The sequence below is a fragment of the Scomber japonicus genome, chromosome 7 (assembly GCF_027409825.1).
Source record: "Scomber japonicus isolate fScoJap1 chromosome 7, fScoJap1.pri, whole genome shotgun sequence".
Lineage (NCBI taxonomy): Eukaryota > Metazoa > Chordata > Actinopteri > Scombriformes > Scombridae > Scomber > Scomber japonicus.
The window spans coordinates 21,645,779-21,672,863 of NC_070584.1; the positions used below are offsets into that span (position 1 = coordinate 21,645,779).

Below are 27,085 nucleotides of genomic sequence, written 5' to 3' on the forward strand. Positions count from 1 at the left end.
TACAGATAGATTTGGCACCAACATTTTCATTTAATTTGCAACCACGTTACTTTGAGGTAATCAGACATTTTAAGACTCTTTTGAAAACAAATGAGACCGCAAATACCAACAGGTGAAGGTTTACCTGTACACCAATATCCGCCTGTCTGGATGGCATTTATCAAGCTTGAGAGGGGGCTTAAGGGCACATCGGGATATGTCTGTGAAGATGCTGGTGGATAAATATAGGAGGAAGCTAATCAAGCCATCTATCAACAAAAAAGTTACACCATCTGTGTGCTTCATCAGTTGTCCTGCGAGCTCTTGTAGTACTGATTTTTTTGTGTGGGTTGCAGTGTAATGACTGATGTACAAAATACTGTGGCAATTGAGGTATCACACTCATCCGCTATTTGCATATTATACACACAAAGAGATGTAGGTAGGCAGAAAGATTAGTGCCTGTGAAAATCTGGAGGAATCACATCATCAGAAAAATCACAGACACAATGGTTTTCAGACAACATTTCTTTAATACAAAGTCAACATATCTACATACACAGTGGCTTTAAACCAATTATTGTTTCAGTTAGAAGTAACAGTTTGAAAGTGATAGCACTTGGCCCTCATACAAAGGAAAAACTATTTTGCAGAGTTTGGGTTCTTTTTCATTTTGTTGGTATGTTCTGTATATGTTCTATTCTTTTGATGTAATTTTTTGTTAGTGTTCTGTTGTTTTTTTTTTGTTAGCTCCCGCCTCCCCACCCCCAAATATTCTGTGACATATTCCATTAATTTTGGCGGTTGTTTTCAAAAGTCTAGCATCTTTACATGAAGTCAAAAGAGTAACACATTGCACAAGCTTCCAAAGACTTCCACGGTTTCAGTTTTGGCATGGGCCCTTTTGCCAGTCTTTTTTTTTTTTTTTTTAGTTCCAAAAGTCCTCATTCCAGGATTTTAGTTCATTGTAAAACATCTCAAGGTTCCCGCTCTTTAGAAATGACGTGCTGGAAATGTGAATTTGCAGCAAGTTTTTGGTTGTCTTGGTCTTCCCTTGTTTGCATCATTCCGCTCTGTTTCATTGAGTCCTGATTTCTTTCTGCATCCCATAATAAAACAATGTTGGAACAAAAACACAGTATGTTTCTATACAATGCTTAAAATGCATTGGGGAGAAAAAAAAAGTTATGTTGCAACTAAACTATGGCCTTTAGCATGGCTGTATTTGCCAATCAACCAACAACGTACTTATGGTTAACACTGACATATTAGGCAGTTGGACAGCTGGGGACCTCCTGGTGGTTTGTGGGAAACTATGGTGGAATGAAGAACATCTGTGGGTGTCATAGTTTCTCTCAGTAGTGAAGACATTAAGAATTGTCTTTGTAATGGGAATACATGACTTTGGAGGTCTAATTATATAAATATAATTCATTTTTAAACCAATGTAGTTGAATCTGAAGTCCATTATATCTCTAGTGGACCTGTGTTAAATCCAGGGCAAGAAATGCTTTAGTCTATTCTGAAAATAACAAGGTAACAGGACCTTGAATTGATGGTTGATTACCAACTCAAACGGTTAGTTAGCAGAGTGGACTTAAGTCTCAGCCTCAGCTACACCAGCAGCACCACCAGCAGATCACTGATGCTGATGTTGTACCCTCATTGAGGCTGCAGGTGTGAGAAATGAAGCTGGCATGTTTTCCAGTTTAACTGCTAGCAAGGGAAATTAAAGGCAGAAAAAAGTGAGTAGTAATTAAAGGCCAGGGAGCAGGGCTGAAGAAAGAACACTTCAGAAGGAGAGAAAACAGGCTTTACAACACCAGGAAGTTGGATATGAGCAGAATCTTCATCTTTGTAGTTCTGTCCCCACTCAAAGTATGAGATCTTGAGGGTCAAATGATACAAATACATATAATCTATATATTTGCTTATTTACAGGTAGATCATAGTGGATATCTAACAAAATGAATTACCACATAATGTTGGAAAATAATAATAAAAAAAGAGAAAAAAACTTAAAAGGATTTCTAAAATAAACTGTGAGGGTCATAGTCTGTACATGATCATACAAGGTACAGTACGTCAAATTGGGCTGATATAGATAATAAAAAAAAAAGATTCAAATATGAAATGTTTGATTGTTTAGATATTCTATAGACCAGTTTATCAATAGTTGCTGTTCCTGCAAAAAAAGAAAGAAAATCAAAACAAAAACTAATGCCTACAGGTTAATGATAAAAACGAATCTCAACAAGATTTAAAAATGGCATCTCCTCGTCGGCACAGGATCTACCCAGGGGTAGAAGTTCAACGAAACACAAAAGGTCTCTAAGATTACAAAAATAAACAAAAACAAAAACAAAACAATAGAAACCCATCACATCTTCAAACATGAGCACCGGCTGATATGAAAAAAAAAAAGATGATGAGGAGAAAAATGTTATTCGTACTAAGTTTGGATATATCTTTATATTCTGCATTTAAATATATATGAATGTGTGAGTGTGCAGTATATACATGTATATATATAACATACATACATATATGCACACACACACAGACATGTTATACTTAACATTTCTACAGTGAAAAAATAGAATGTCTTTTAACGTAATATGAACAAATAAGCATTTCTCTTTTCCTGCTAATTTTAAAAAAATGTGATACATCTCTGTTAAAAAACTAAACCAAAATGAAAATAAAAAGTACTATGTAATGTAAAATAAGTCGTCATAATACAACATTAATGTTTCCATAATGTTACAATAACAATAAGGCTTTTTTGGAAATAAGAAAAGATTACACACAGTTCTGTCCATCGCTTCACAGAATCCATACACCCATGTATACCAAAGCGCTGATCTCTAAATGAAAACCTGGTCATTTCAAAAGCTTGATTTTTATCAGACACATATACATTAGTGCGTCAAATCCAACCTGCAGTTGTTTTGGGGTTTTTATTTCAAGTCTTTTTTTTCTCCTCTTTTCTTAGGGCTGTGCAAGTAACTTGTACCAAAGAATTTCCGTATCACATCATGGCATTGAGATCGAACATGGCTGCCTGGTCTGGTTTTGTCACCCACCCAGACATCATCTAGACATATAAAGGACGAAAACCAAAGCATATACTTTGTTTATCTACCTGGTACCAAACACACACACAGTGGACCTGAAGGCCAATTTTTCAATCACGTGAACATACAGTTTTGTAATTGCAACAGGCCTTTGCCACTCAGGAGTGTCTTATATATGAAATAGATGATAATAGAGGAGGCTGGGCAAAAAAAAGGAGTGGTGTAAAAGATGATGATATCATGTGGATGCGCTTTCAATCATGCCTGCTTGGGCGTGAGCAGTTAGCAGAGCTGGCATCTTTTGTTAGTCAGTTTCCTTTCGCTCAAGAGTCACATGTACAGCATACACGAGATAAGCAGCATGTTTGGTTTTGACAGAAAAGAAAACAAAAAAAGAAAAAGATTATTCCTCATAAGACAAAAAAGTTCTAAACAATGATGATGAGTGTTGGTCACTGTACACAAAGAAAGCTGCACTCGGCAGCAATCCTTGTTTGGTTGTTCCGTTTGTTCCAAAGCTTCTCGCCCACCAGATTTATTTCTGGTTAAAAATGGTGGATGCTATCATCGCCCCATGATGTAATGGTTCCAAAGAGTAATTGTTAAAATCATGGGACATGGTTGCCATTTCTCCCATCTTCACCATCCGCAAGATGACCCAGCCGCAGCTTCTTCCAACAGGCAAGGGTTTTCCTCCTGGGGCACTTATTAAAAATACACTGCAGTCAGCTGGATCTGAATATTTGAATTTTGCACTAGTTTCCAATTCATAAATCTAGCTGATCTGAAGAAATGTGTTGTTGATTTCTTCCTGATATCTACTGACTGTGGTCCCTTTGTCTAAGCCTTTGACAACAGGCAGTTGAGTGATGAGTAATTTACTGAAATAGATAAGTGTTTTACCCGACAAATTATGAATATTACTCACAGAACACTTTAAAAACCCATGGTTGATTTTTCTCCCTATTTTGATCTATTGTCTCGTCTTGCTTGGGTGACAAGAGTTTGGGTAAAACCGTTTGTGTTCACACAGGCAACCACCATTTGGTCATTTCTCTGGATATCACTCACAAAACATGTTGGTAAAATACTTAAACCCCCTTTACACCCAGGCATATCAAAAGAACAAGAGAAAGTCATCCCGTCTTGGCTACATCCATCTGCCTCTTATTGATTTTCGCTGTTGCCTTCTCCTTCATTATCTGGTTCTTGTTACCGTTGTATCACGAAGATATTTTTGAGAAGAGAAATGTCCACGAATGTTTACAATGTCCTCCACATTGAAACACTTGAGGTAAGGTAAGCAGTCTGACACTTTGATCGATACCCGCCCCACAGCTTGAGCCACAGCTTCTGGTTCCTCTCCTGATGAGGGCTTCCTTTTCATGATGATGGGCAATTATTCCTCACTTCCGTGTGAAAGGGTCTCTAAGTTGAATTGGAATTACTCTGAACTGGTTGGTTGGGTGTCGTCTTCTAAAAATCTACAATAGGATCCCATTTGGTGTGTCTGAATTACCGGTGGTGTTGTCTGCTGTCGTCGTTTCAAATTTCACAAGTTTCTATGGCTCAGGGGACTGTTGAGGGGGGTGACAGGATTCTGGGGGGAAGAGATGGCTTTTTACGTTGCATAGTGATCAAAGCTTCCTAAGTACTCCAGAGCTGCGTGATAGCAGAATTGGTACTCATCCTGTAGGGCAGAAACGTACATACACAGAGGAAAAGAAAAAAAAAATCAGAAACAAATCTCAGCGTTCACTTTACTTAAAATTGAAAACATTAATTAATTCAATTCATCATCTTATCATGTGTTTCATGTGTTTATGGCAGTAAGTAGAAGCAGTATATGTTTGTGTGTGTATCCATGTGACATCTGACCTCAGTCTGGACCATGGCTGGCCTCTGTGTCCGGAGCATCTTTACCGTCTGGAAGATATCGACCACACCCTCATAGCGCATTCTCTCCAGGACAATGCTGAGGGTGATGAAGACACCGGTCCTGCCTACCCCAGCACTAGAAATACATAAACACAATGTGATTTAATAAGAACATAACAGATGTAACTAGAAACTTGTATATGCATGGTGAATGGTGAATATTTGCTTGTATGAAGTAAATTTGGGTCTTTCTCTTCTGTCTTGCATCATCTTCTGCATCAGTCAAACCAAGATGAATTCCTGGATATTGTCATCAGTGAGTCATTTCAATCCTAAAGCTGAGTTGGGCAACTTTGCACATTGGCAGCTCTGACCGCCAGAAAGAGGGAGCTGCTCACGATCTACACGTGAGAACACCGGGAATCCATTTTTGATGTGTGCCCATGTTCTCGTCAAAACGAGCCCTCAAGGGCAAACAGAGGCGTTCAAAAATCAGGCACACAAACAACCAAGCAAACATTTTGGCTCATTAAGCCCCTCCCATGCGTTGCAGAACTGCCTGCTGCTGCTCTCCAGAAATACAGTCTGAGTCTTAACTCTGATCCTGAAATACTTGAGAGCTGCCTCTCTAAGCTGCTTTGCTGTGAAATGACTTCCACTTCACCAATGGAACAATAATTGATATGACAACAGATTTATTTGGGCTTCTTCCAGCCTCCGATGCTATTTTGTTAAATGAAGAGTGAAAGCGATGGCTGCTAGGAGACACTTTGAGTTCGTATGTATGCCAAAGAGTGTGTGTGACTTGGAGAACAAAGCTGAACTTAGGACAAAGAAGTACTTATATCATTTGATCATTTGAAAAGAAACTGAATGATATTTAACACATTTTGAAACACACACGCACACCATCCAACCACCCACTACCAACCCCCATGCCTGCTGTATCTCTCAGCCCACCCAAAGCCTCTTCCTGGGAGCCGGTCACAGCTTGTCACATGGACTCTTAAACTCTCATCTCTCTCTCTCTCTCTTTCTCCCTTGCTCACTCTCTCCCTCTCTCTCCAGGAAGATCGACTCTCCAAATCTGAAGGCTTGCCGTGCCGCTGCAGACTGAGAGGATTTGGTGTCCCCATTCATAGGAAGTAATCAGGCAATTAATGACAAAAAGCATGTGGGTCTATTAGATAGTGGCTGAGGAGGGGAGAGGAGGAGGAAGAAGAGGGTGGGAGTGGAAGAAAGGAGGGCCAGGAGAATGGATGGAGGGAAAGGAAAATGGAGAGAGAGGGGTAGAGGATTAGGAAATAGACATAGGGATGACAGATGGGGAAGGCTGGTGACAGAAGACGGGAGAGTAAGAGAAAAGGCAGGCATAAGCTCTCCACTCAGAGATGACAAAGCCTGAAGGAGGAAGGAGGGAGGAAGAGGAGGAGGTGGCTACGGCAGTGGCAGACAAAGAAACCGACCAAGCCTTTTTTTCCCCCCACATCACTATTTAAGAAACTTTCAAAATTAGATCCACCTTTGGAGTAAGTGACACTTACTCTTGCAAAAACATACTTTACAAAGTATAAAATTAACACAAGCTGTTTAAAAGGACTGCAGGTAACATAGGTACCTGATTAAAAGCTCAAATTTAAATGAGTCACTGCACTGTAGGCTATGGTAGTTTTGTGTTAATCCTCTTATAATGCTTCAAAAATCAAAGAAAGTTCACTGTGGTGTGTCAAGGATGCTTTAACTGTGCATTAGGCTGCTAAATACAACATAGTCATATGACACTTGCAGTACAGCTTTAGTAGGCTGTTGGCCTTTTCACTCATTACTAACGTCCTGCGATTCCTCCTGCAATAATGCTCTCCCCCACCCTCATATAACGGCCTCATGGAGAGGAGGAATAACTCAGTCTTATTGGAGCTTCCCTGACACATCTTACAACTCCCAGAAGGCCATTTGATGGCTGGTGACATCATTGCTTTTTAATACAGGGGAGGCGATGTTAGGTTTGATGATGTCATGGCGCCTGTGCTATAGAAATATGGGGAAAAAAGGACACCTACTCTTTTCCAAAAGTAAAACATGTTTATGAGACATTATTTAATGTGTTAGCACCTGTGTTTATTAATGCCGTCACATTCTAAGGAACAGTTGTATCCTTAGAGCTTTTTCTGAATGTTAGTCAAACCAAAAAAAACATGTATGAAGCAGGACACCAAGTGTCTCTGTTAAATATTTTTTTCTTTGATCTAAGGCTCATCATAAGCAGAGCAATGGAAGATCTCCTATGTCCAACTGAAAAAGCCAACAATTTATTTAGACGGATCCTGTTCAAGGTCTAAAATTACAATAATCTGAATTCTTGGCAATGACCACTACCAAATATCAGTTTCTACTTGAGTCCAGCATGTCAAGTTAATGATGAAGGTTACCTTGGAAGCTTCACCTGAGGTAATAAAAATGCATCATAGTTGGATAATAAAAACCAAAAAGAATGGCTGTATCATTTCGTGTGCCTCCTCTTTGCAAATGCCAAGCCGCATCTCAGTCTTATCAATTATGGAGGAGTTGGGCCTGTGGAGGTGCAGAGGTAGAGTACTGCTCTGGCAAAAAAGAGATGAGGGATCTGATGATGTTGTTAGGGCTACACCCCAGGAGATGCTGTGCTGCAAAACAATAACCACCTTAAGAAGTGATTTAATCTTGTCTTGATACGTAAAGCCTTATATCTCTTTCAAGAAGGGTAGTGTGCCTTTGGTGTGCAGTTTGACCCTTAACATGTTTTACTGAAATAAATGATTGTTTTTAAAGAAGAGTATCAGTGTAATTAATGTAATGTTATGATTCAATAACATGTAACTGAGACCCCTTACCTGCAGTGGACAGAGATTGGTCCGTCCTGTCCAAACTGCTCCTTGGTTTTATGCACCTGGCCAATGAAATCAATGAATCCCTCCCCAGATTTGGGCACGCCTTGCTCCGGCCAATCAGTAAACTGGAACTGCCTTACTGTCCTGGACTGGCCATCCTGCAAATACAGAGAAAAGGAGGTGAGAAGACAGAATGAAGAGTGTACATCAAGTCAAAAAGGAGAAGGAGAGACAGTACTGATAGTAAAGACCTAACAAAGCAGAGGAAACAAAGTCATATTTTTATTAGGAATGTAATGCATTGAAAAGTTTTAGGGTTCATTCTAACCCAGGGTACCCAGATGAAACCTGTAAACTACTATTATAAAGCAGTACAAATTTTACTATTTGTTCCTTTCAAATGAAATAAAATCTGCTGATGCCTTTCTTTCTTTCTTTTCCTTCTGCCTTCCACAATAGGGACATCAAGAAGCACAAATGAATAAATGAAAATGACAGTTTGTCCTCTTCTCTGCCTTCGTTCTCTACCCTCAACCCAATTTTCTCAATTTTCTCTCCTGTTAGTTTTTTCGTATGTGTGTGTGTGTATGTGTGTACGTGTGTGTGGCATGAGTAAGTCCTAGTTAAAGCTAATCAATAGTGTATCTGCCATGACAAGCGTCTTCTCCCAGACACCATGTTGAATAGGATAATCCTGCGATGCAATCGATAGAGCAGCCTGATGGATGAGTGGAGCGAGGGAGGTAAGAAGCAGGAATGGAGGACTAACAGAGCAGCAGGTAGGATTGGATGATGAAAATTGAAAACAAAAACCCTGACAAACTGTCGAGCCTGCTGGACAAAATGTCAAACTTAACAATTTAATGTTGTATTGATTCTGATAATCTTGTTTTAGTGGTGAGAGTGGTAAGAGGTGAGATAATTGCATGTGCATGCAATGCAAACAACAGCATTTAAAATACTTTTTTACAATCAGATGTTATCACACTAGGATAAGGGATCCATGTTTTTTTGAGAGAGGTGATTAACAAGTCTGAGAATTCATAGTCAATATTTATGTCCTTGTGAGTAAAGTTCTTTTCAAGTTGTCTCAGAATAAGAATTTTCCAAGAATATGAGTGGGGAGAGGCCCTTTTGTCATTTTGAGATGGGCTGTCCACAAGCTGCCACCAGCAATTAAGCCAACCAGGTGTTCATTTCCTCAGTTGTTTGTCAGTTCTGTGTGCAACAGACTTCAGTTTGAACATTATGTGTCATTCTCACACATTCTCTTCCCAAGTGTTCACACTTTAAGTCACAATCTGATTAATACGCAGCTGGCAGGTAAACTGGGATCATTTTTGTCCTTTTAGTCATCCTGCTATTAGAGGGCGTACATTGTAAAACTATGTTTAGAGCAATTTAGTCTATTTTGTATTATAAAATACTAATAATTATGTCAGCCCCATAGCAAATCTTCTGCACCTGTTTAAGGAGTTTAATAAATAATTAACAAAATTAAATTGTGAGCAGAGCCAATGAATTGGTCCCACATCCCAAGTTAAAATCTAGCCGGTGACTTTATTGCATCCCTTTGTCCCTCATTAGGGGTAGAATTACACCTCTACACTGTCCACAAGAAAGGTTTAAAATACCTCAAAATATTTCAGAAGAACTGCATAAATACTGGACTGTATGTGATGGCATTACATGCTTCTGAAGATCCTGCTAGAAATATAGACAAAAGCAGTTATGTTTGTCTTGTGAAATAGCTGTTTTGTCAGGTAACCTTCAAGTAAATACAGATTGCCCTCTATTCTAAACATTATTCATGTAACAGATGATTACTGTCTGCCTACACAGGCTGCCTGGTAAAAACTGTTAATATTATCTGGTTTCATGGTATAGCCTAATCAAGTCCAGCCAGTACACATTATATTCTTGAGGTTAAAAATAGTATCACGTCAGAATGGTCTATGCAGAATACACCACAAAGCTTACATAGACAGTTCATTTGGCAGTGACTGTAAAAAAGGTTATGGCAATAATTGAATGATCTTGTAAAATTTACGGTGGATTTCCAAAGAGCTTTCTCCATCTGTTGCTCTTTGTCAAAAGCGACATTCATCATGTTGAGCAGAGTTAATAGTAAATGTGTAAATGTGTAGGTGGAGATGTAAACAACCACCTTAGGGTATATATTCATCATGGATGGTGGCTGCACTACATTCTTATTCATCCATTATGGTTTTTGCCTTGAGCTAACCATCCCTTTCCACTGCCAACATGGTAAATGCAGATGGTGACTGAATCCTCAATGTACAGTATATGCATGTACTATATGTCGAAGGATATCCATAATCTGTCTATTGAATTCATGTGCTTTGCATGTTAAGTCCTGTGTGCCAATATGCACTGTGTTGCTATCTTTGCTGTTGATATCTTTTGGCACCGCTGCTTCAAGATGTATTCTTGTACATTTAATGTACTTGACAAATATAGTGATTTGGACTCTAATAAGTTAAGCTCCATATACCAACTCTCTTTGTACAACATTTCATGTCTCTTTCCCTGTTTTATGACGCATTGCATGTTTTCTTTCTTTCGCTGCCTTTGTTTTTCATCTCAAAAACATTTTGCCTCAGCAGGGGGATTAAAAATGAAAGAGGGGCAAAGACAACAACACAATAAACCAGGCACGCCGAAGAAAGAGAGGAGGAAAAAAGAAAAGAGAGGAAAATTTAACACACAACCTGAGGGCCCACGCGGCGTGTCAAATTGTGTGATTAAATACGTGACTGGCTCGCTAGATGTGAGTGTTGAGGCGTGTAGTCTATGCTATTACTGTGCAAAGGCATGCAACGCACACAAACACACACACACACATACACACACACACACACACACACACACACACACACACACACACACACACACATTGACTTAGTCATACAAATGCAAACACATTAACATGCAATATGTGGGGTTAATCCTAGTTTATACGCACAACCATAGATCAGTAGTATGATACTTGAAACCTAAATCAGCAAACCTATACATTCATGTACAGTGCTACATATCCAGCACATCGCCACAGTTCACACCTTCCTAACCCCTCCTTTCACATCTCAGAATCACAGCCCTTCCATATACTCTTTATTATCCTCTTTTCTCTCCCTTGCTCTGGGTTTTTTTCCTTAACTCTGATGATGAGGTTCATCTGTCAGTCTGGGTGCTGCTCTTGCACTCATTGATAATTTAATAACCTTTAAGGAATCATTGGAAAAACACCAACGCTGACTAGTGAACTAAACAGCATACGCGATAGAGATATCAAAACGTATATACCTGTGTGTGTTTGTGTGTGTGTGTAGTATGTAGTGTATTTGTCCTTGAATGTAACATAAAATATATAGGTTTAGGGCTAGAAACAAGATAGAACAAACAGATAGATGAGTGTGTGTGTGTGTGTGTGTGTGTGTGTGTGTGTGTGTGTGTGTGTGTGCATGCTTGTGTGTGTATTTCTGTTGAGAATAGCAAATCAGTGTGGAGATGTGGGGGAAAATGAGCTTGTGTGCACATTTTTGTGTGTGTGCTTGAATACTGCACAAGGTTATGTATAAAGAAATAAATGTGTGTGTGCTTTAGTGTGTTTGAGTATATGTGTGGTAATGGCAAACCAGCTTAAACAGCATTTATGTGTGATTTCCATACTGTGGATGTTGTGTCTGTGTGTGTATAGTGTGTGTGCGTGAGTATGGGGTGGAAAAGGTATAATGTAAACATTTTTTAATACCAATGGGATGACTACTAACTAATTACCACACTGCCTGGGAAATCACTGGATATGTAAGCCTGTTTGGCAAAGAGAAGACGCATCTTTTTTGTGCAACAGTGCTGCTGCTTGAAACTGTCAAACCTAATCGGACCAAAAAAGAAATCCTGAGATAAAAACATTAATATAGTGGTGTAGGGTAGGTTACAAATAGTGCAGGACATGAAAAGTGACTTTGGTTTTGAAAATTATAATCTCAAAGTCATTTTAAGGCCTTTTTAGAAACATTCTTAGAAGCATTTGCATTTTGGTGTTTTGAGGCTACTGGGAAAGTGTTGTCTCTGTTTTGTGATGATTTCTGTGTTGGTTTTGTATTGCTGTTAAATGTCAATATCAATGGCTGATCTACAAAGTGTCCCTCATTCTTTGAATCTGAGGCACTAATAATTCAATTTATTGTCCATGTTTAAGATTGCTGCAACAATTTAAAACTAACTTTATTTTAGTGGTGCTGGGAATATTTGAAGTTGATATCACATCATCCATGTTGGAATGGTTTCATCTAGTTACTCAGATATTTTCTCCATTTTTGCTTCCAAATCCACACACACGCAGTATAGAAAGAAAAAAAACATCATGCAAATGATTAAATGTGCTTGTTGTGTTTAGTAGTCCTATACAAAATACTGTGTCTATTAAAAGCAGTTTATGGTTGGGTTAGAGTTAGGGTCTCCCCAAACACCTGATGGTATGTCTTACCCTGGCATCTGTGACCTTGAACTCTCGGAGGATGTACTGGGGCATGTTGTACTCAGCCATGGGATCCACCACAAAGTACTGGTACCTGGCAGAGCGCTCCGCGGGCCAGTATTGATGACACTTTTCCTGTTTGAACAGAGGGGGAGATGAGCCCTTTATAATTTATATTTTAAAAGTTTTACTCACAAATATTTTAATTTTCTTTTATCATAGTTTGGATGCTTCCATCAATAACGGCAATGAAAAAATAAATCAAATGCATGTTTGTGCATGTGTGCTAATGTCATACCCGACCCATCTCTCTCAGTTTGGTCAACATGACTACAATAGTGGAGTTGTTCTCCCAGAGCATTCTCCAGAAGTCTTCTGTAGTCTCTGCCAGAGGGCCCTGTGTGGCAATGTAGGCCTTCTGTTGCCTGTAAATACAGTAACATTATGTCAAGACTATTTATATTCAGCTTGTATTATAACCAATGATGACAGTTCTGGGAGAAAAGACAAAAAAACCCCAAACATAACCATGCTGCTCAACGCCTCTTCCTACCTATATCCATCAATGAAGCTTGAATTGATGTAGTCTGATCCTTCTAGGCCTCTGATTGGCTGCAAACAGACACGTGTGGTCTCGTAGGGCATGATGTTGACCAGCCGATTCTTGAACTTGTTGCAGGGAAGGTTGGCACTGATGAAGCGTGACGTGTGGGCTTTGGAGTTGGCCAGACGCTGGTGGGGTAAGAAAAAAAAAATATGTATGAGGAAAAAACATTACACAGAAAGTACGGAATAAAAGGTAGCGAGGAGGAAGAAGATGAAAGGGAGACGAAAGGAAAGTACAATGGTGAGGGAAAGGTGGAAGAAATTGGCACAAACCATGGAAGTTACAAAGAGGAAAGAAAAGGGAATGAAAAGAGCAGAGAGAGGAAGGAAGAGCAAGAGATGAGGATAAAAGGAGGAGAGATGGAGAGGGTAGGACAGGTGCAAGACAGATAAAGAGAGAAGAATATCAATGACAGAAAGTAATAAAGCACACACAATCTAATCTGATCTTTCACCCGCGTTTTACTGATGATGGCACATCTTCAAAGGGCTATTGTTTATAAAGAATATATTCATCAGAAAGCAATTCAAAAACTTTATCCCTTTTGTAACTTGCAGGGTCCTGCAGGGTCAGATGCAGCGAGGGAAAATATGTCACACACACACAGACTAACAAGCTTCTGGATCAAGTCTGTGCAAAACAGAAAACTCGTCTAAAAGTAGGTCACTGGCACCTTTGATAATGGAAGCGTTGTATGTGTGCATAAAACATAGACTCACAGAGGGATGTTCAGAAAGACAAACAGACAGACAGACACACACGCGGCATAATGATCAAAATGAGAAGCTGTACTGCTACATCATCGTCATAAGGACCTCAGTGGGAGTTTGGGGCTCAGCAAGTCTTATGATCTCCTCCTCTCTGCTTCAATATCTCAACAAAGACTTTATGTGTGTGTGCTTGCTTTTTAGCTGCAAATGGAAGACACCCTAGTCAGACTGTTTAGGACCCCACTCAGGAAGAGAAGCCCAGAGCACACCAAAGATGCTAGTAGCATCGCAATAGGCAGGAGAGAGAGAGTGGGAGAGAGAAAGAGAGAGAGAGAGAGACGGAGAGAGAGAGATGGGAGGGAGAGAGGGAGAGAGAAAGAGAGGGAGAGAGAGAGAATGAGAGAGAGAGAGAATGAGAGAGTGAGAGAATGAGAGAGAGAGAGAATGAGAGAGAGAGAGAAAGAAAGAGAAAGAAAGAGAAAGAGAGAGAAATGACTTGTAACTGACCCCACTGAAAAAGTAGGCGGGAATGCAAATTTATTTCCTGGATTCTCTTGTCTTGACTTGTCTCTCAGTGGTTGTCAAAATAAAGTGATGAGTCATGGCACTCCTGCATCCCACCTGAATGATAATCATATTTTCCATTGAAATATGTAGCATTCAAAAGAGCTTCTACTGGCATTTCTGGATGAACAGGACCTAACTTTCAGCTTCTCTGTTTTTCCCATTAGAGCATTCTGCTCTCTTTCCCACTACATTTCCCTATAGCCCCAGTATCTCCTTGTCGGTGGCCACTTGGACTGCATCCAGCCCTTCTTCTCCTCCTCCTCCTGCCATCCCTACATCCCTTGCTACTGTCCTCCCTTTGATCTGTGTTTCACAAAGGCACCTGGAAAGGCTTGAGGTGGCCTGGCAGCGCTAAAGAGGCCCTCAGCGACACCGACACCGCAGAGGGTGTAGGGAACAAAGCCAAAGCTGGCAACCTGTCATCCAACAGGGCAGAGAATCATCTACGGTACCCCTGGTCACGTGCCAGTTCCTTCCCATTTAGTACAGAAAGGCAAGAGCTGCTGTACATGAAGCATGTTACACCACAACACGGATAATCACATTAGGTCAGAAACTAGAGTATAGAGGTAGTTGTGCAACAAGTTGAACAAGTTGGCAATACCTGTGTAATAAGACATTTGTGTTTGCAATTACTATCAGATTATTACTTCAAATTGTCTCAATTAATGGGATTATTTCTGCCACATTGTGTCCATCAGATAATGTTGTTTATGTTCATGATATAATGCCATACAATGTCATGTAACTATGCATATTCACTGTCACCATCATTTTTATTCAAAGGAGCATTTCTGTCATCTTGTTGCATTTGGACCCCAGTCCAAACTCCACTGCTGAATTCTTAATTATTTATTTGCTATTTAATTTCTGGTAGCTCAGTTTTTGTTTGTGTTGTGACTCATATACATTGCAGAGTGTGATCATGTGCAAAAACGTCTTCCTTGCATAAATCTTTCCCTGAACATGCATAATATCAATGCTCATGTATCAGAAAGTGTTAGTTTGACATCTTCAGGTCAAGTCGCTCTTCTTGGTTTGTTCTCCCTGCATAGGTCCTGTGGATTCAACCAGTTGCCGCTTATCTCAGTACGACTAAGAATGGCAATGCCCTCCCACCAGTCTCCATAGAGCAGCACTCTGTCGAATTACTTCCTTAGTGCCAAGTTAGCATACAGTTGTCCCTTTGTTAATTAGCCAAACGTCCCTCCCTCCACTTGCCCTGCCATCCACCGCCATTTGTCATCATCAAGTATTAATTACTTAGCACTCCTACCCGCCTTCACACCCACCTCTCTCCTTTATTCCAACTGTAGTGGGGACGTTATTAATCCCTGTTCGACTCCTAACGCCAGCTCAGCATTATCTCTGTTACAGATGGCGATGGAGATTCCATCACTGTTGTGCGGCAGTGAGTTAAAAAAAAAAAAAAAAAAAGGTCGAACTCGAAACACACCAGCACTATTATTGTTTCTTGGCAAGGGGGTCATGTTGATGAATGGCGATGGGAAGATGACGAATTATTTGAGAGTGAGTGTGTGTGCAAGTCAAGGTCAGCAGATACTGACTGGAACGCCTACGCTGAGGTGAGTTTATAAGTTGATGATTTTTTAGATCTTTAATGAAGATCTATGTTAACATTGTGCCCGGCTGTCTATCCTCACCTACTGCTTTGTCATGAATTTTTCTAAGAAAGCATACACTCATTCTTTCTTGAATCTAAACTCAAAACCATGCTGGTTTCAGCTCAAAATCCTTTGTCTTGTATCTGCTAGATAAAACCCAATTTCTTTACTTAAGCATATTTTTTCCAAATCCTCATAAATGAACAATGTGACCAAAGAGTGAAGGGCTTCAATATTTCCATTTTCTAGCTTTGCAAAAAAAAACAAGAATAATTTAAATAGTGTGTGTCTACATTATTAAATTATTGAAGCAAGTCTGAAGAAAATAAAGGAGATTTGCTTTCTAGTCCATCGGAGATCCTATTACTTGGACAGCATATATAAGCTGACATATAGCTGTCATGTAAATAAGGCTGACCTAATCTATACTGTACTTACCTGGGGCTGAAAGGTATTATATCTCACTGTTTTTATATCAACTGCTAAAATCTTTAAGCTTACTATATTATACACTTTGTTCATTCTGTGTTTGTATTATGTCTCTACAGTATGAGCAATAAGCTGAAAGAGACGTCTAACCTGCCTCTTGTCTGATGTCAAATTCAGTTTGTTTGAAGTAAAAGGATTTGCTGTAAATTGTGAATTCACTCAAAAATATTATTCCCCCAGTTTCCCCAATAAGCTACTGTAATCATCCATTTTGTGCCTTCCCTAATCTCTTCATTTAGTTTCACAGTTCCTTGCCATCAAGTCAGTTGTTGCTCAAGCACTGATGTGTATATGGAGTTGAATTGGTTCAAGTATCAAAATGCAAAGAAATGCATCATCACAAATCAAAAAGCAATTATTGCAACCCACAATTAAGAAAACTGCAAATAATGATGAAGAGCAAAATATGAAAGGCGAAGAAATTGGATTAGCATCTAAAAACACTTCTGAGAAGATAAAACTGGCAGCAAGCCTCATTTGAAAGGCGTACAATTGCTTAAGACAAGGTGACAGAACTCAGCCAAATGTACAAAATGTGTCTTCATTATTCACTTACAATAAAAGCCAAAGAGTGAAAGGATCTAACATGTCTGGTGTTTTCAAATTGATTTGCAAGTTGTTTCTAACTGTCTTGGCTTCAGCTCGGCTGAATCTGCAAGAGGATTTTTTGAGTTGTCTAATTTTATTTGTGCCTGTGTTTGTAAAAACTCAAAACAGGAGCACCTGGATAATTAATGGAATGGAGCCAGTGCTAATATCATTGTTTACATGTGTGATTTTCCTGCTTTACAAGCCAAATAGTTTGCTGTGAAAAGGGTCTGTTGAGGAAACAGTTTAAGAGTTATACACAGTGACCCCAAGTGTAGAGTTAGTTTTTAAAGTGGAGAAGAAGAACTTAAAGTGATGGCTTTTTTAAATTTGGTCGCAAATTGGTGGAGTTAGAGCTATCAGGCGAATGGCTTAACAGGCGCTAACGGGACCAAAAGTGTATCACGTAAATTATCCCACTAATAATACTTCTACAGTAGTACAAATGGGTCTTTACTCATAAATTGACGCATTGGAAAGTACACCAGGAGTTTATTAAAATAACACTTACCTGATGGCTTTTATTCTGCTGCTACTGCTAAAGCTGTAAACATCGTCAAAAATCTTGCGTGATCACTGAAATACCGTGTAGTAGAGCTTGCACATTTTTTGCACGTTTTTATACACGCAAACCTTTAAAGTAAATCAGGCCCTTAGTGGGGTAATTTACGAGATACACTTTTGGTTCCATTAGCGCCTGTACTAAGTAATTCGGCTGATAGCTCCAACTCCACCAATTTGCGACCAAATGAAAAAAAAAGGCTGAGGGGGTTTAGATAGATGTAATGGTGCATATGACGCTAGATCAAAATTACGCCGAACCATTGCTTTAACAATATGAGTGGTTTGTTCAATCTTTACCTTGGGCAGGAAAGAGCTCTGCAATTAAACCTGAAACACACCTAAAATTTGCTAGAAAACTAAAAAGTATTCTGTTTTTTGGCCACTAGGGCACAGCCATCTTTGAATACGCTAGAAGATGATATTATGGGCATGGTTTGTCTCTGAGCTATCGGTAGAACACTATACCATGAATATGTATGATGGATATCATACCCTGAGTATGACACAAATAAAAAAATGGCCACCAGCAAATTGTTCCATTTCTTGTACCTTGAACTCTAGCTCCATGCCAGTAACGTGCTCGCCGCTCTCCACCTGGGCCAGCTTCTGGATGTAGGAATAGAGGCTACGTGCAGCCACCTCGGTGTTGCCACAGGCTACCGCCTCCAGCAGTGCATCATGAATGAAGCTGTACTGGTCCTCTGTCTGCACCATGTAGTTTCGCTGTGAGCGCATCAGTGTCACGTGGCCGTAAATGTCGACCGTCTTCTCGTGCTTGATACGCTCGAGCATGGCATCGATGACGATGAAGCAGCCTGTCCGGCCAACACCCGCACTGCAGAAGGGAGACGAATGAAAAGCAGGAGGTATTAAATGTTTTTTAGGTTTTCTTATTTATAAGGATTTTGTCTTCTCGGGGTAATGTGGCTTTGAATGTTAATTTTGTTCATACTAAGGGCCTGTCACATTTGGGAAGTAGAATTTTCAGTGTTTACTGCTGTTCTTCCTTCTAAAATATTAAAACATTAGGTGATTATGTATGCCCGGTAATGCTTGTAAATTTGTTATGGCATTGCAATTTAAATAATTGATTAGGAGAGGAAAACAGAGAGATACGATGATAGCTTGGGAGGGAATACGGAAACAACTAAAATGACAGAACAACAAGAGGACGCTGATGGAGCCTGAACGAAGCAAGCTGTCAATTTTCAGTTTCATTGTGTAGCGCTTTGGACTCACTGAAGTCTTTTTATCTTGACAAAAAAGAAGGTTTCAATTTGAATAAGCCATTTGAGAAATATCACTTGTAAAAGGAGGAAGGGCTAAGGAGCAAAAAGGGAGAAGCAAGAAAGATGGGAAAGGATTATTGTGAGGCTTTTGACAGAGACGAAAAAAGAGGCACAGATGGATAGAGTGAAAGCAGGAAAAAGGATGCTTTAAAGAGAAAGATGATGTGACCAAAGAAAAAAGAAAAGAGCATGTGTTTGTATAATATGTGTTATGTAATGTATAATAGCATAAGGGAGGAGCTCTGCCATTCTATTTGCTCATCGGTATACACACACATATTCTATGGGGGAGAAGCAAAAATAAAAAAGGGATACCTCTTCCATGTGCAGGGTGAGGTTAGATGAAATTGTCCTACTTGGGCACAGACACTCTAGTTACATAAAGATTTAAAATCAGGACACTTTGGCATGCAAACTAAACCAACCCTAACAATATTACACTACTGCTGACCTGCAGTGGGCAATGATGGGTCCAGCATCAGGCGGGTTACAAGTCTTCACCCTACGGAGGAAGGCCAAGAAGGGGGTTGGATACTCTGGTACACCATGGTCAGGCCACGCCGTGAACTGGAACTGGCGAACCTCCCGCTTCTCACTCGAACCATTCTGGAAAGATCAGAGAGATGGGTTGGATAAAGTGATGCAACTGTCATGAGTGGACTAACTAAAATGGCATCTGGGTATGTGTGCTGACTGCTACGAGGCTGGTGGAGAAATAGTTCACTTTTCAAAGTATTGTAGGGGTTATTACATGATAGGCGTTTTCATTTAGTTATAGATGTAGACTTCAACCTGCTGAATGTACTAACTTCTTTTAATGTTTCACAGAATGCCTTTCATCTACCTTTCATCTATACTGGCTAAAAACTACTGACCACTGACTCAATCTGAAAACTTTAGTACAAACACCATGCCTCAAAACATAGCTCTCTCTTAAACCTGAATAACTCCTGAAAAATTGAGAAACTCACCGAAAGGCAGGTGTGTTATCCTCCCCTGTATTAGTTTGTGCAACCAATGCACTTGCCCACTAACAAACTTGACAGGGTTGTATGTTATGATTAAGACACAAGTTCCACATTTAGCAATATTTTGATGAAGCTATTAATATTTGCAACACACTCATATTCCCCCTGTGAGTTCACATTGTAACTTGGATAAATAAAAGCTGACCATGTACTGAGAAAAAACTAAGCACACTAATGTTTCCAGTGGAGTGAGTGGTTCATTGATTTTAGTGTCATTTTCCTTTGGGAAACACTTTCACACAAATACAGCAGATCAGATAGACTCATCATAATAAAGTAAGAAAGATAATGTCTGCATTCAACAGTGCAGGTGCTTATACCTTCCAAGTTTTCAAGTTGCTGCTGCTTAGAACACCTGCGGCAAGGCATCTACAACTTGTAAAACGTCTGCAAGTAAGGCGGCATTGCACTTAGAAAAAAAGCTCCCTAAAGACTCGTCTTCATTAGGAAGCTGGAACAGGCCCAGCTCCCACAGAATATGCTGGTAAATTTCTATACGAGTACCACTGAGAGCATCCTGACTAACAGCATCACTGTGTGGTTTGCCAGCAGCACAGCCTCTGAATGAAAGGACCTGCATCGTCTGTATTGTCAGGATGGAGCTCCCAAACCTGGACACTATCTATGACTGAGGAAGAAGACTAGTGGCATTATCAGGGACACCACAGACCCCAGCCACTCCCTGTTTGAAGCGCTTCATCAAGGACTTGATGCACACACACATGATGCACGCAAGCACACATACACACACACACACAAACAAACACACACACACACACACACACACACATCATAACTGTGACACACACACCAACCTCCACCCTCAGATACTGCTGCCACAGACTCAATTTATAAACACAAAGATTTTGCATCTATTTTTGGAATATTTTATGACATTCAATCTCTGAAAATTATTATTATTATTTTAACTAGAGCCTTATAGTTAAAAAAAAAAGATTTATTCTTTAAGTTAGTTATGCTGCTACTATTTCTGTTTTCTGGTTCTGTTTTTATTTATTTGTTTTATTTTAACAACATTAACAAAAGCCATACAAAATGTCATTGTACAGTACTTTAGAATCATGAAAATAAAGATCATTCTTTTATATTCTAGATACATGCAGAAGACTCCCGCCTCAAACACACATCAAAGGCCTTATTCAGACTGCTAGTGCAAATCGGCTTTTGGCATATCTGGATTGTATCCAGATTCATTTCAAAAAGTCTGGACAGCTAAAAAAAAAAAAAACACACATGAAAATGGATCCAAGACATATTTCGAGGTGGTTTGAAATACAATTCCAATCAGATTTCTACAGATGCGTCTCAGTCTGGACGCTCTGGCTAGTCAAATCAGCCATTTAAAAGATTCTATTACAACACTCGCAGTGCAAGACTATGGTGATGTCAGGGCAGAATCCATGCTGCCACTAGCAGAGCAGTATGGAGGACAACACAGAGAATAACAGTTGTTGACAGATACTGAAATGAATTGTCAGCTGACACTTTGAGGGGAAGATAGACGTTGATTCTCATGCTTCTGCCTTGGAAAGCTGCATCACCAGCATACGTAGTTACTGATGCCTATGTTGTTACCACAGCAACCATTGCAGATAAGTTAGAGATGTCTGAACACAAATTCAATTTGATTTCTTGCAAATAATGGTGTGGACAGTCTGTTTTTAAAGATCTGATTTGAGAAACACATCAGATTTTTCTGCAGCCTGAACAAAGCCAAAGATACAAGTTGGGATCGAGAGGAAGATTTTTGAGATGAATAAGAGGAGATAAAAAAAAATCTCCGTTGTAACTCTCTATCCTCCTCTCCTCTCTTTCCTCTCAGAAGATACTCTAATGGAGGTACTGTTTGCATTTCAATGCAGCGCTTCTGCTTCCCTGACAGAGGGAATTTTCCCTTGCTGAATAAATGAATAAATGAGTGTGGTAATTAAAAGCAAACTGACCTAGTTCTTATTTTCGTTTTTTTTTGTTTTGGACATTCCTTCTTCTTGCGGTCGAGGCTGACAGCATGGATGTGTGTGGCAATTGGGTGTGGGTTTCCTTTAAATTTATCAGGATTTATCAGTGAAGAGAATCCTGCATCACTGCAGGACACACATACATATGGATAGGTGCCACTGTGTCTGTTTTGTAGATGTGCTGTGTGTATGCTGGTGTCTCTGCAGTCGTCTTCTGTTACCTAATACTTCACACAAATCCAGCAAACTACCAGCAAAATATTTTTTTCCTCAAAGATATAAAGTGAAAACAGCTCAGAGAGAAATCACAGAAATGGCTGGAGATTTTAAAAAGATGGAAAAAGAATCACACTGGCGGGTTTGATGGTGGCTGAGAGCAGCAAAATGTAAATGGCTCTGAATGTCAACCAGCTGACTTTAAAGCACCACTGCTGCTGATATTTTGCTATCTTTACAATCACTGGTTTACGCCAGTGTTTGTTCTGCTAACATGCCAGCTAGAAAGTCAGTGGTGATTTTAGTGAATGCTTAATACTGTACTTCCAAAGCCACGTTCTCTGCAATATGTCTTCTCACAGCTCTGATTACAACATGGTCACCTGGTGTGTGAGTTTGCATGTAGTGTGTCTTTTTTTCTTACAAATTTATTTTCTTCTCTATGTATGCATGTATTTTTAAGTGTAACATAATGAGTATGATAACTGCAGGTTTTGTGTATGACAATTGTTATTCTATGTTTTATTATACTTATAAGTTTTATTATATAAATTATTTGTGCTTAATTGTATGAATATGTGACTGGGGTTTGATGTGTGCATGTGACTACATATCCATTACCATGTGCATTTGTAGTATCATCATCTTTAATGTTATCATTTGTGTATCTGTCTGTGTGTTTCAGTGTTTGAATTTGTATGTGAGGGTATGTGTGCACAGAAGCATGAGAGCAGACTGCCAATTATGTATATTGAGTTTCTCTTCTGCTCACTTTACCTAAGTGCTCCAATTTTGCAGACGCACATAAACAGATGATCTATTGTGGAGAGAGAGCTGAACAAGGTAAGAGGGGTGGACTTAAGGACAATGGCAACGATGGGATTTATCTGCATATATCTTTACATCAAAGAGAAATACAGCATACAATTCATCCTATCAATTTTTTACCTATGTAAAATTGGTCTCTGTGCTTTAACGAGGCGTGTGAATTGGCCTTCTATTTACTCATACATTGAATAAAGACATTCTTAGTCACTGTTATCTTGATAATAAATATAATGACTGTATTGTTATGTTCTTAAACATGCTTTACCACCATCCACTTATGAAATTCATGCCTATCTTTGTCGGTATATTACAGTATAACTTAAGCAAAAGGAAAAATGTAGAGAGCATAGGTGTGCTTGTATATTCGCTTGAATGTGTGTAGGACAGAGAGAGAGAAATTCATCTTACCTTGTGCAAGGAGAAGGTGCGGACGCAGAAAGTGGCCAATTCTATGGTGTCCAACAGGGTCACTTGGGTCATACCATAAGTCTCTGTGCCACGACTGGGCCAGTACTGGTCACATTTAATCTGGGACAGAGAAAGAGAAAGTGAGCGAGAGAAGGACAGATTAAGTTATCTGTTGCAATAACTATGTCATACTCTACTAAATTGTGTCTCTACTAATAAACAAGATCACACAAGAGGAGTACAGAAAAATTCAAATCAGGCTCACTCTCATAAAAATACATGGACTCATACAGCATTCCCTCTTGTGGATTAAAACACCAGGCAGTGTTGACAGAAACACTATGGTAGTTTCTCTTTATTTCACATCAGAGAAACTGTGCACAGTGAACATGTGACCAGATTGTCATAGAAACTCCACTCCACCAGCTTAACTTCATCAAGTCCACACAATCCCCGCCTGCACCCTTGCCTCAATCAAAAACAATTCTTAATCCAGTATCTGTCAACATAATAATGTTAAACTTTATTTTATAGCACTTTTCTTAACAATGTTACAAAGCACTTTAAAAAAACAAAGAAAACAAGAGAGTAGCAACATTAATAAAAAGCCTGATGAAGTGTAATCATTTCAGATTCTCACATGTACCTTTCAAAAAGTAAGGTTTTTATTAAATCCTGGATGGGTATGTTATTTTGAGCTAAAATGTTTCAGCTGTTTCTTGTCCAGTGAAGCAGCGGTTCTATAGTATATCTGTAGCTCTATAAAATGCAACACCTGCTTCCTCCCAACCCTCCCGTCAGCCCATGTAATAAAGATTCATTCAATAAGGGGTGTGACGCGCCGGCGGACATCTGATGAGATGTGGCAGCTAGGGAGGGAGATGCGCTGCTCTCCGGCTTTCTCTCCCATTTCCTGCTCAAGCTGACACTCAAGTTCTACTGCCTGCTAATCCTGATCACGTTTGACAGGAGTGGATCTCACGCGTCAAGATGGAGAATAGGTAAACAATTGAAAAGGGATAAGGGGAAGCAAGATGAGTGGAGACACCTGGGGTGAGTGAGCCTGATGTTGACACAGGTTTGGGTTGACAGGATGAAACATCACGTTTGGCTTTTTGACATTCTGACAAGTCCACTTTTTGATAGCAAAAAAAAAATGATCTCTGTGGATTCATCCTAGGGGTGCACTCACACCGTTAAGCTTTATTAATTTATTTTTTCTATTTTGTAGCACTCACCTGCATTTACAGCTCATAATTTAGAAAAATGGGTCATATGACAGGCACTTTGTTTACATAACGACTAGCTGTCACTATGGGCAAACAGAACTGAAATGCAACTGTCAAACACTTAAGACACTTCCTTAACGGAACAAATGTGCTTTAAATTGAATCACTATGATCACAGTAACAGCTGCCAATTTCTTTTTACACATTTACCATTTAAAATCTAATGTATGTGGTTGTAAAGCACTGCTGTTAAAAACTGTATAAAAACTACAGAAATTGCTCCTTTGTGGACACATTTTTCACCGTATGCCCACTTCCCATGGACTTCAAGAAATCAGGAAGTGTAATTTCATCCTGACATAGCTTTCCTCCCTGTTGAAAATAAGCCATTGTGCTCCTTAGGCATTTTTTCCTATAACTTCCACTATCAACAGATGGCTGTGGGAGGCACTGGCCACAGGTACCTCAACAACTCTTAGCACTCTGTCGCTTAAAATTTAAATTTAGCTTCCTGCACTGTGCAAGTAGTTGAAACTCTTTGGCTTACTAAGCTCTCAGCGCTGAAGGGAACATGCAACAGCTTGTCATCAAAACAAAACAAGGAAATTCAAATAAGGAGAGGAAACAGAGGGAAGTCTGTGAAGATACTCCCAGGGGATATATTCTAAATTATCAGATGTGCGCAGGTACACCGTCTTTGAGTTAACACTGTTTTATCACCCTCCTCTGTGGCGTTCACCACCCCACTCAAATTTCTACACTTCTCTGAAAGCAATCCATCCCAAGAAAATGAAGTCTGATTACCTACCAATGAGGTTCAGGTGTGCAACTGGGAAATCAATGTAAAGCTGTGCCATTTTCCTCAGCTGGCTCTTGTACTTGGTCTTGTGAATCAGTGGTTTGATCTTGCGGTTTATTTAAAAAACAACATTTCAAAGTAGTTTGTGTAGTCACTGGAGGAGAGCATTAAAGAGAAACCTATAAAAAGTAGGGCCCAGCCAATCCCCCCCCCCCAAAAAAATCGGTTGAGACAACTTACCCGTGATTTCTCCTCCAGTCTGGTCATCATGACCACAGTGGCTGCTCTCTGCTCCCACACCATCCTCCAAAAGTCGCCGAATGTCTCTGGTAATGGACCCTGGGTGGCGATATAGGCATTCTGCTTCCTGTAGCCATCGATGTAGTTGGCGTTGATGTAATCGCTACCTGTGATTCCTATACACAAACCACAGCAAAGAGGATTGTGAGATGAAACATACTGTTAATCCATCTCTCTGCCTTCACTTCTTTACTTTTCTTAGTATTTGCATTTGTTTTGTGCCATCTGCCTTGATAATTCACACACATTGACCCTGTTTTTCAATCAATAAAGGTGTAAAGCTTCTAGATTGCAAATAAGAACACAAGTCAATTACTTATGTAATAATTCTTCACACCTCTTATTGTTGAAATTGGCTGAGATAAGGCAGATTGGGATAGCTCAAGGACTTAAAATGTTCTAGTTAATAATCTTGCCTGACAGATCTATGAGTTTGTTTAGAAAATAATATGTATTTTATGCCATGATATAAGATGAAAAGGGATGTTATTAACTGTCTCACAACTTTTTATTCTATTCCTCCATGTAGGACACCTGTGTTGTAGTTCCATTTGAATAAATTCAAATGCAGAAGTGCATCTGTCACAAATTCCTGTACTGCTGCTTTTAGTTTCTTTTCTGTTCAACCTCTGTGGTTCTGCCTAGGTTGCTGCGGATGTAGTGCACCAGCCTCCATCTGATTTACCATCATAGTTATAGTGTGAAGATGGAGGATAGTGAGGAGTAAATCAGCCACTCGGCGTCCACAGCCATGAGCATCCCTCACCCACCCCCCACCACCACCATGCTTGGATACACTTTGGTCCCTCGAGCTTCAAAGAAACACCTCTGCACTGCTGTATAGATGAATGTGTACTGGCAACATTTTAATGCCAATGATAGTGCTTGTGAGCTCCACTGATTGAATGTAACTTTCAAAGTGCTCAACTGCATCCTTTAAAGTGTCTACAGCAGTAACAGAATACTTCAAAGCTTAAATATGTAGTCGACTGAAAGGTCTTATAAGGGTTGCTCATGATACCAAGTATACAAAGTTATGTACCTATAAAACAAGACTAGTCTCATCATGTGCTGTACTGTCATCAAGCTCTGATCTGCACCTGTGAAGAGTACCGCTGTATACAGGGCATCTACAACTTGAGATAATGATGACACATAAAATCTGTCACAAGCAAAGAGAGGAAAAATGTGACTGTGCAGCACAAAAAAGTCAAGGAGTCGTTGAGCTTGACGCAGAAACCCTTCTGACTCAGTAATTTGAATGTCTTCTGGGAAACAGTTTATGCCAAAGTGTTGTAAATGTAAACAAGATAATCTGTGATTAGGGTATGTCTAACACAGAGCATCTGACAATGATAAGACAGAACATCACCCATCTTCATTTACCCAACTTCAACTATCCTGCCGGCTTGAAAACAGACTCCAGTGTGGCAGCGTCTGTGTTTGAGAGTCACGTCTCTTTGACTGACGTCTCCTCACTCAAGCGACAAACAATGAAACACTCGACTGGGCTAATTTGGGAGAGGAGACGCAGTGAGGACAACAACCAGGGTG

General features: G+C 39.7%; 1 protein-coding gene across 4 annotated transcripts in view; it reads right to left on the reverse strand.

Moving 5' to 3' along the window:
* Positions 1 to 492: 492 nt before the first annotated feature.
* ptprsa (protein tyrosine phosphatase receptor type Sa) overlaps positions 493 to 27,085 on the reverse strand; it is a 180,950-nt gene continuing 154,357 nt past the window's right edge. For all 4 annotated transcript variants that reach the window (XM_053322725.1, XM_053322724.1, XM_053322723.1 and 1 more), the window contains 10 exons: positions 25,472 to 25,647; positions 23,204 to 23,323; positions 19,196 to 19,350; positions 18,005 to 18,290; positions 12,859 to 13,037; positions 12,604 to 12,730; positions 12,315 to 12,440; positions 7,805 to 7,959; positions 4,935 to 5,070; positions 493 to 4,746 (listed from right to left, as the gene is read on the reverse strand). In XM_053322725.1, coding sequence (XP_053178700.1) covers positions 4,678 to 4,746; positions 4,935 to 5,070; positions 7,805 to 7,959; positions 12,315 to 12,440; positions 12,604 to 12,730; positions 12,859 to 13,037; positions 18,005 to 18,290; positions 19,196 to 19,350; positions 23,204 to 23,323; positions 25,472 to 25,647 — 1,529 coding nt within the window. In that variant the 3' untranslated portion in view covers positions 493 to 4,677. The remainder of the gene's footprint in view (positions 4,747 to 4,934; positions 5,071 to 7,804; positions 7,960 to 12,314; positions 12,441 to 12,603; positions 12,731 to 12,858; positions 13,038 to 18,004; positions 18,291 to 19,195; positions 19,351 to 23,203; positions 23,324 to 25,471; positions 25,648 to 27,085) is intronic.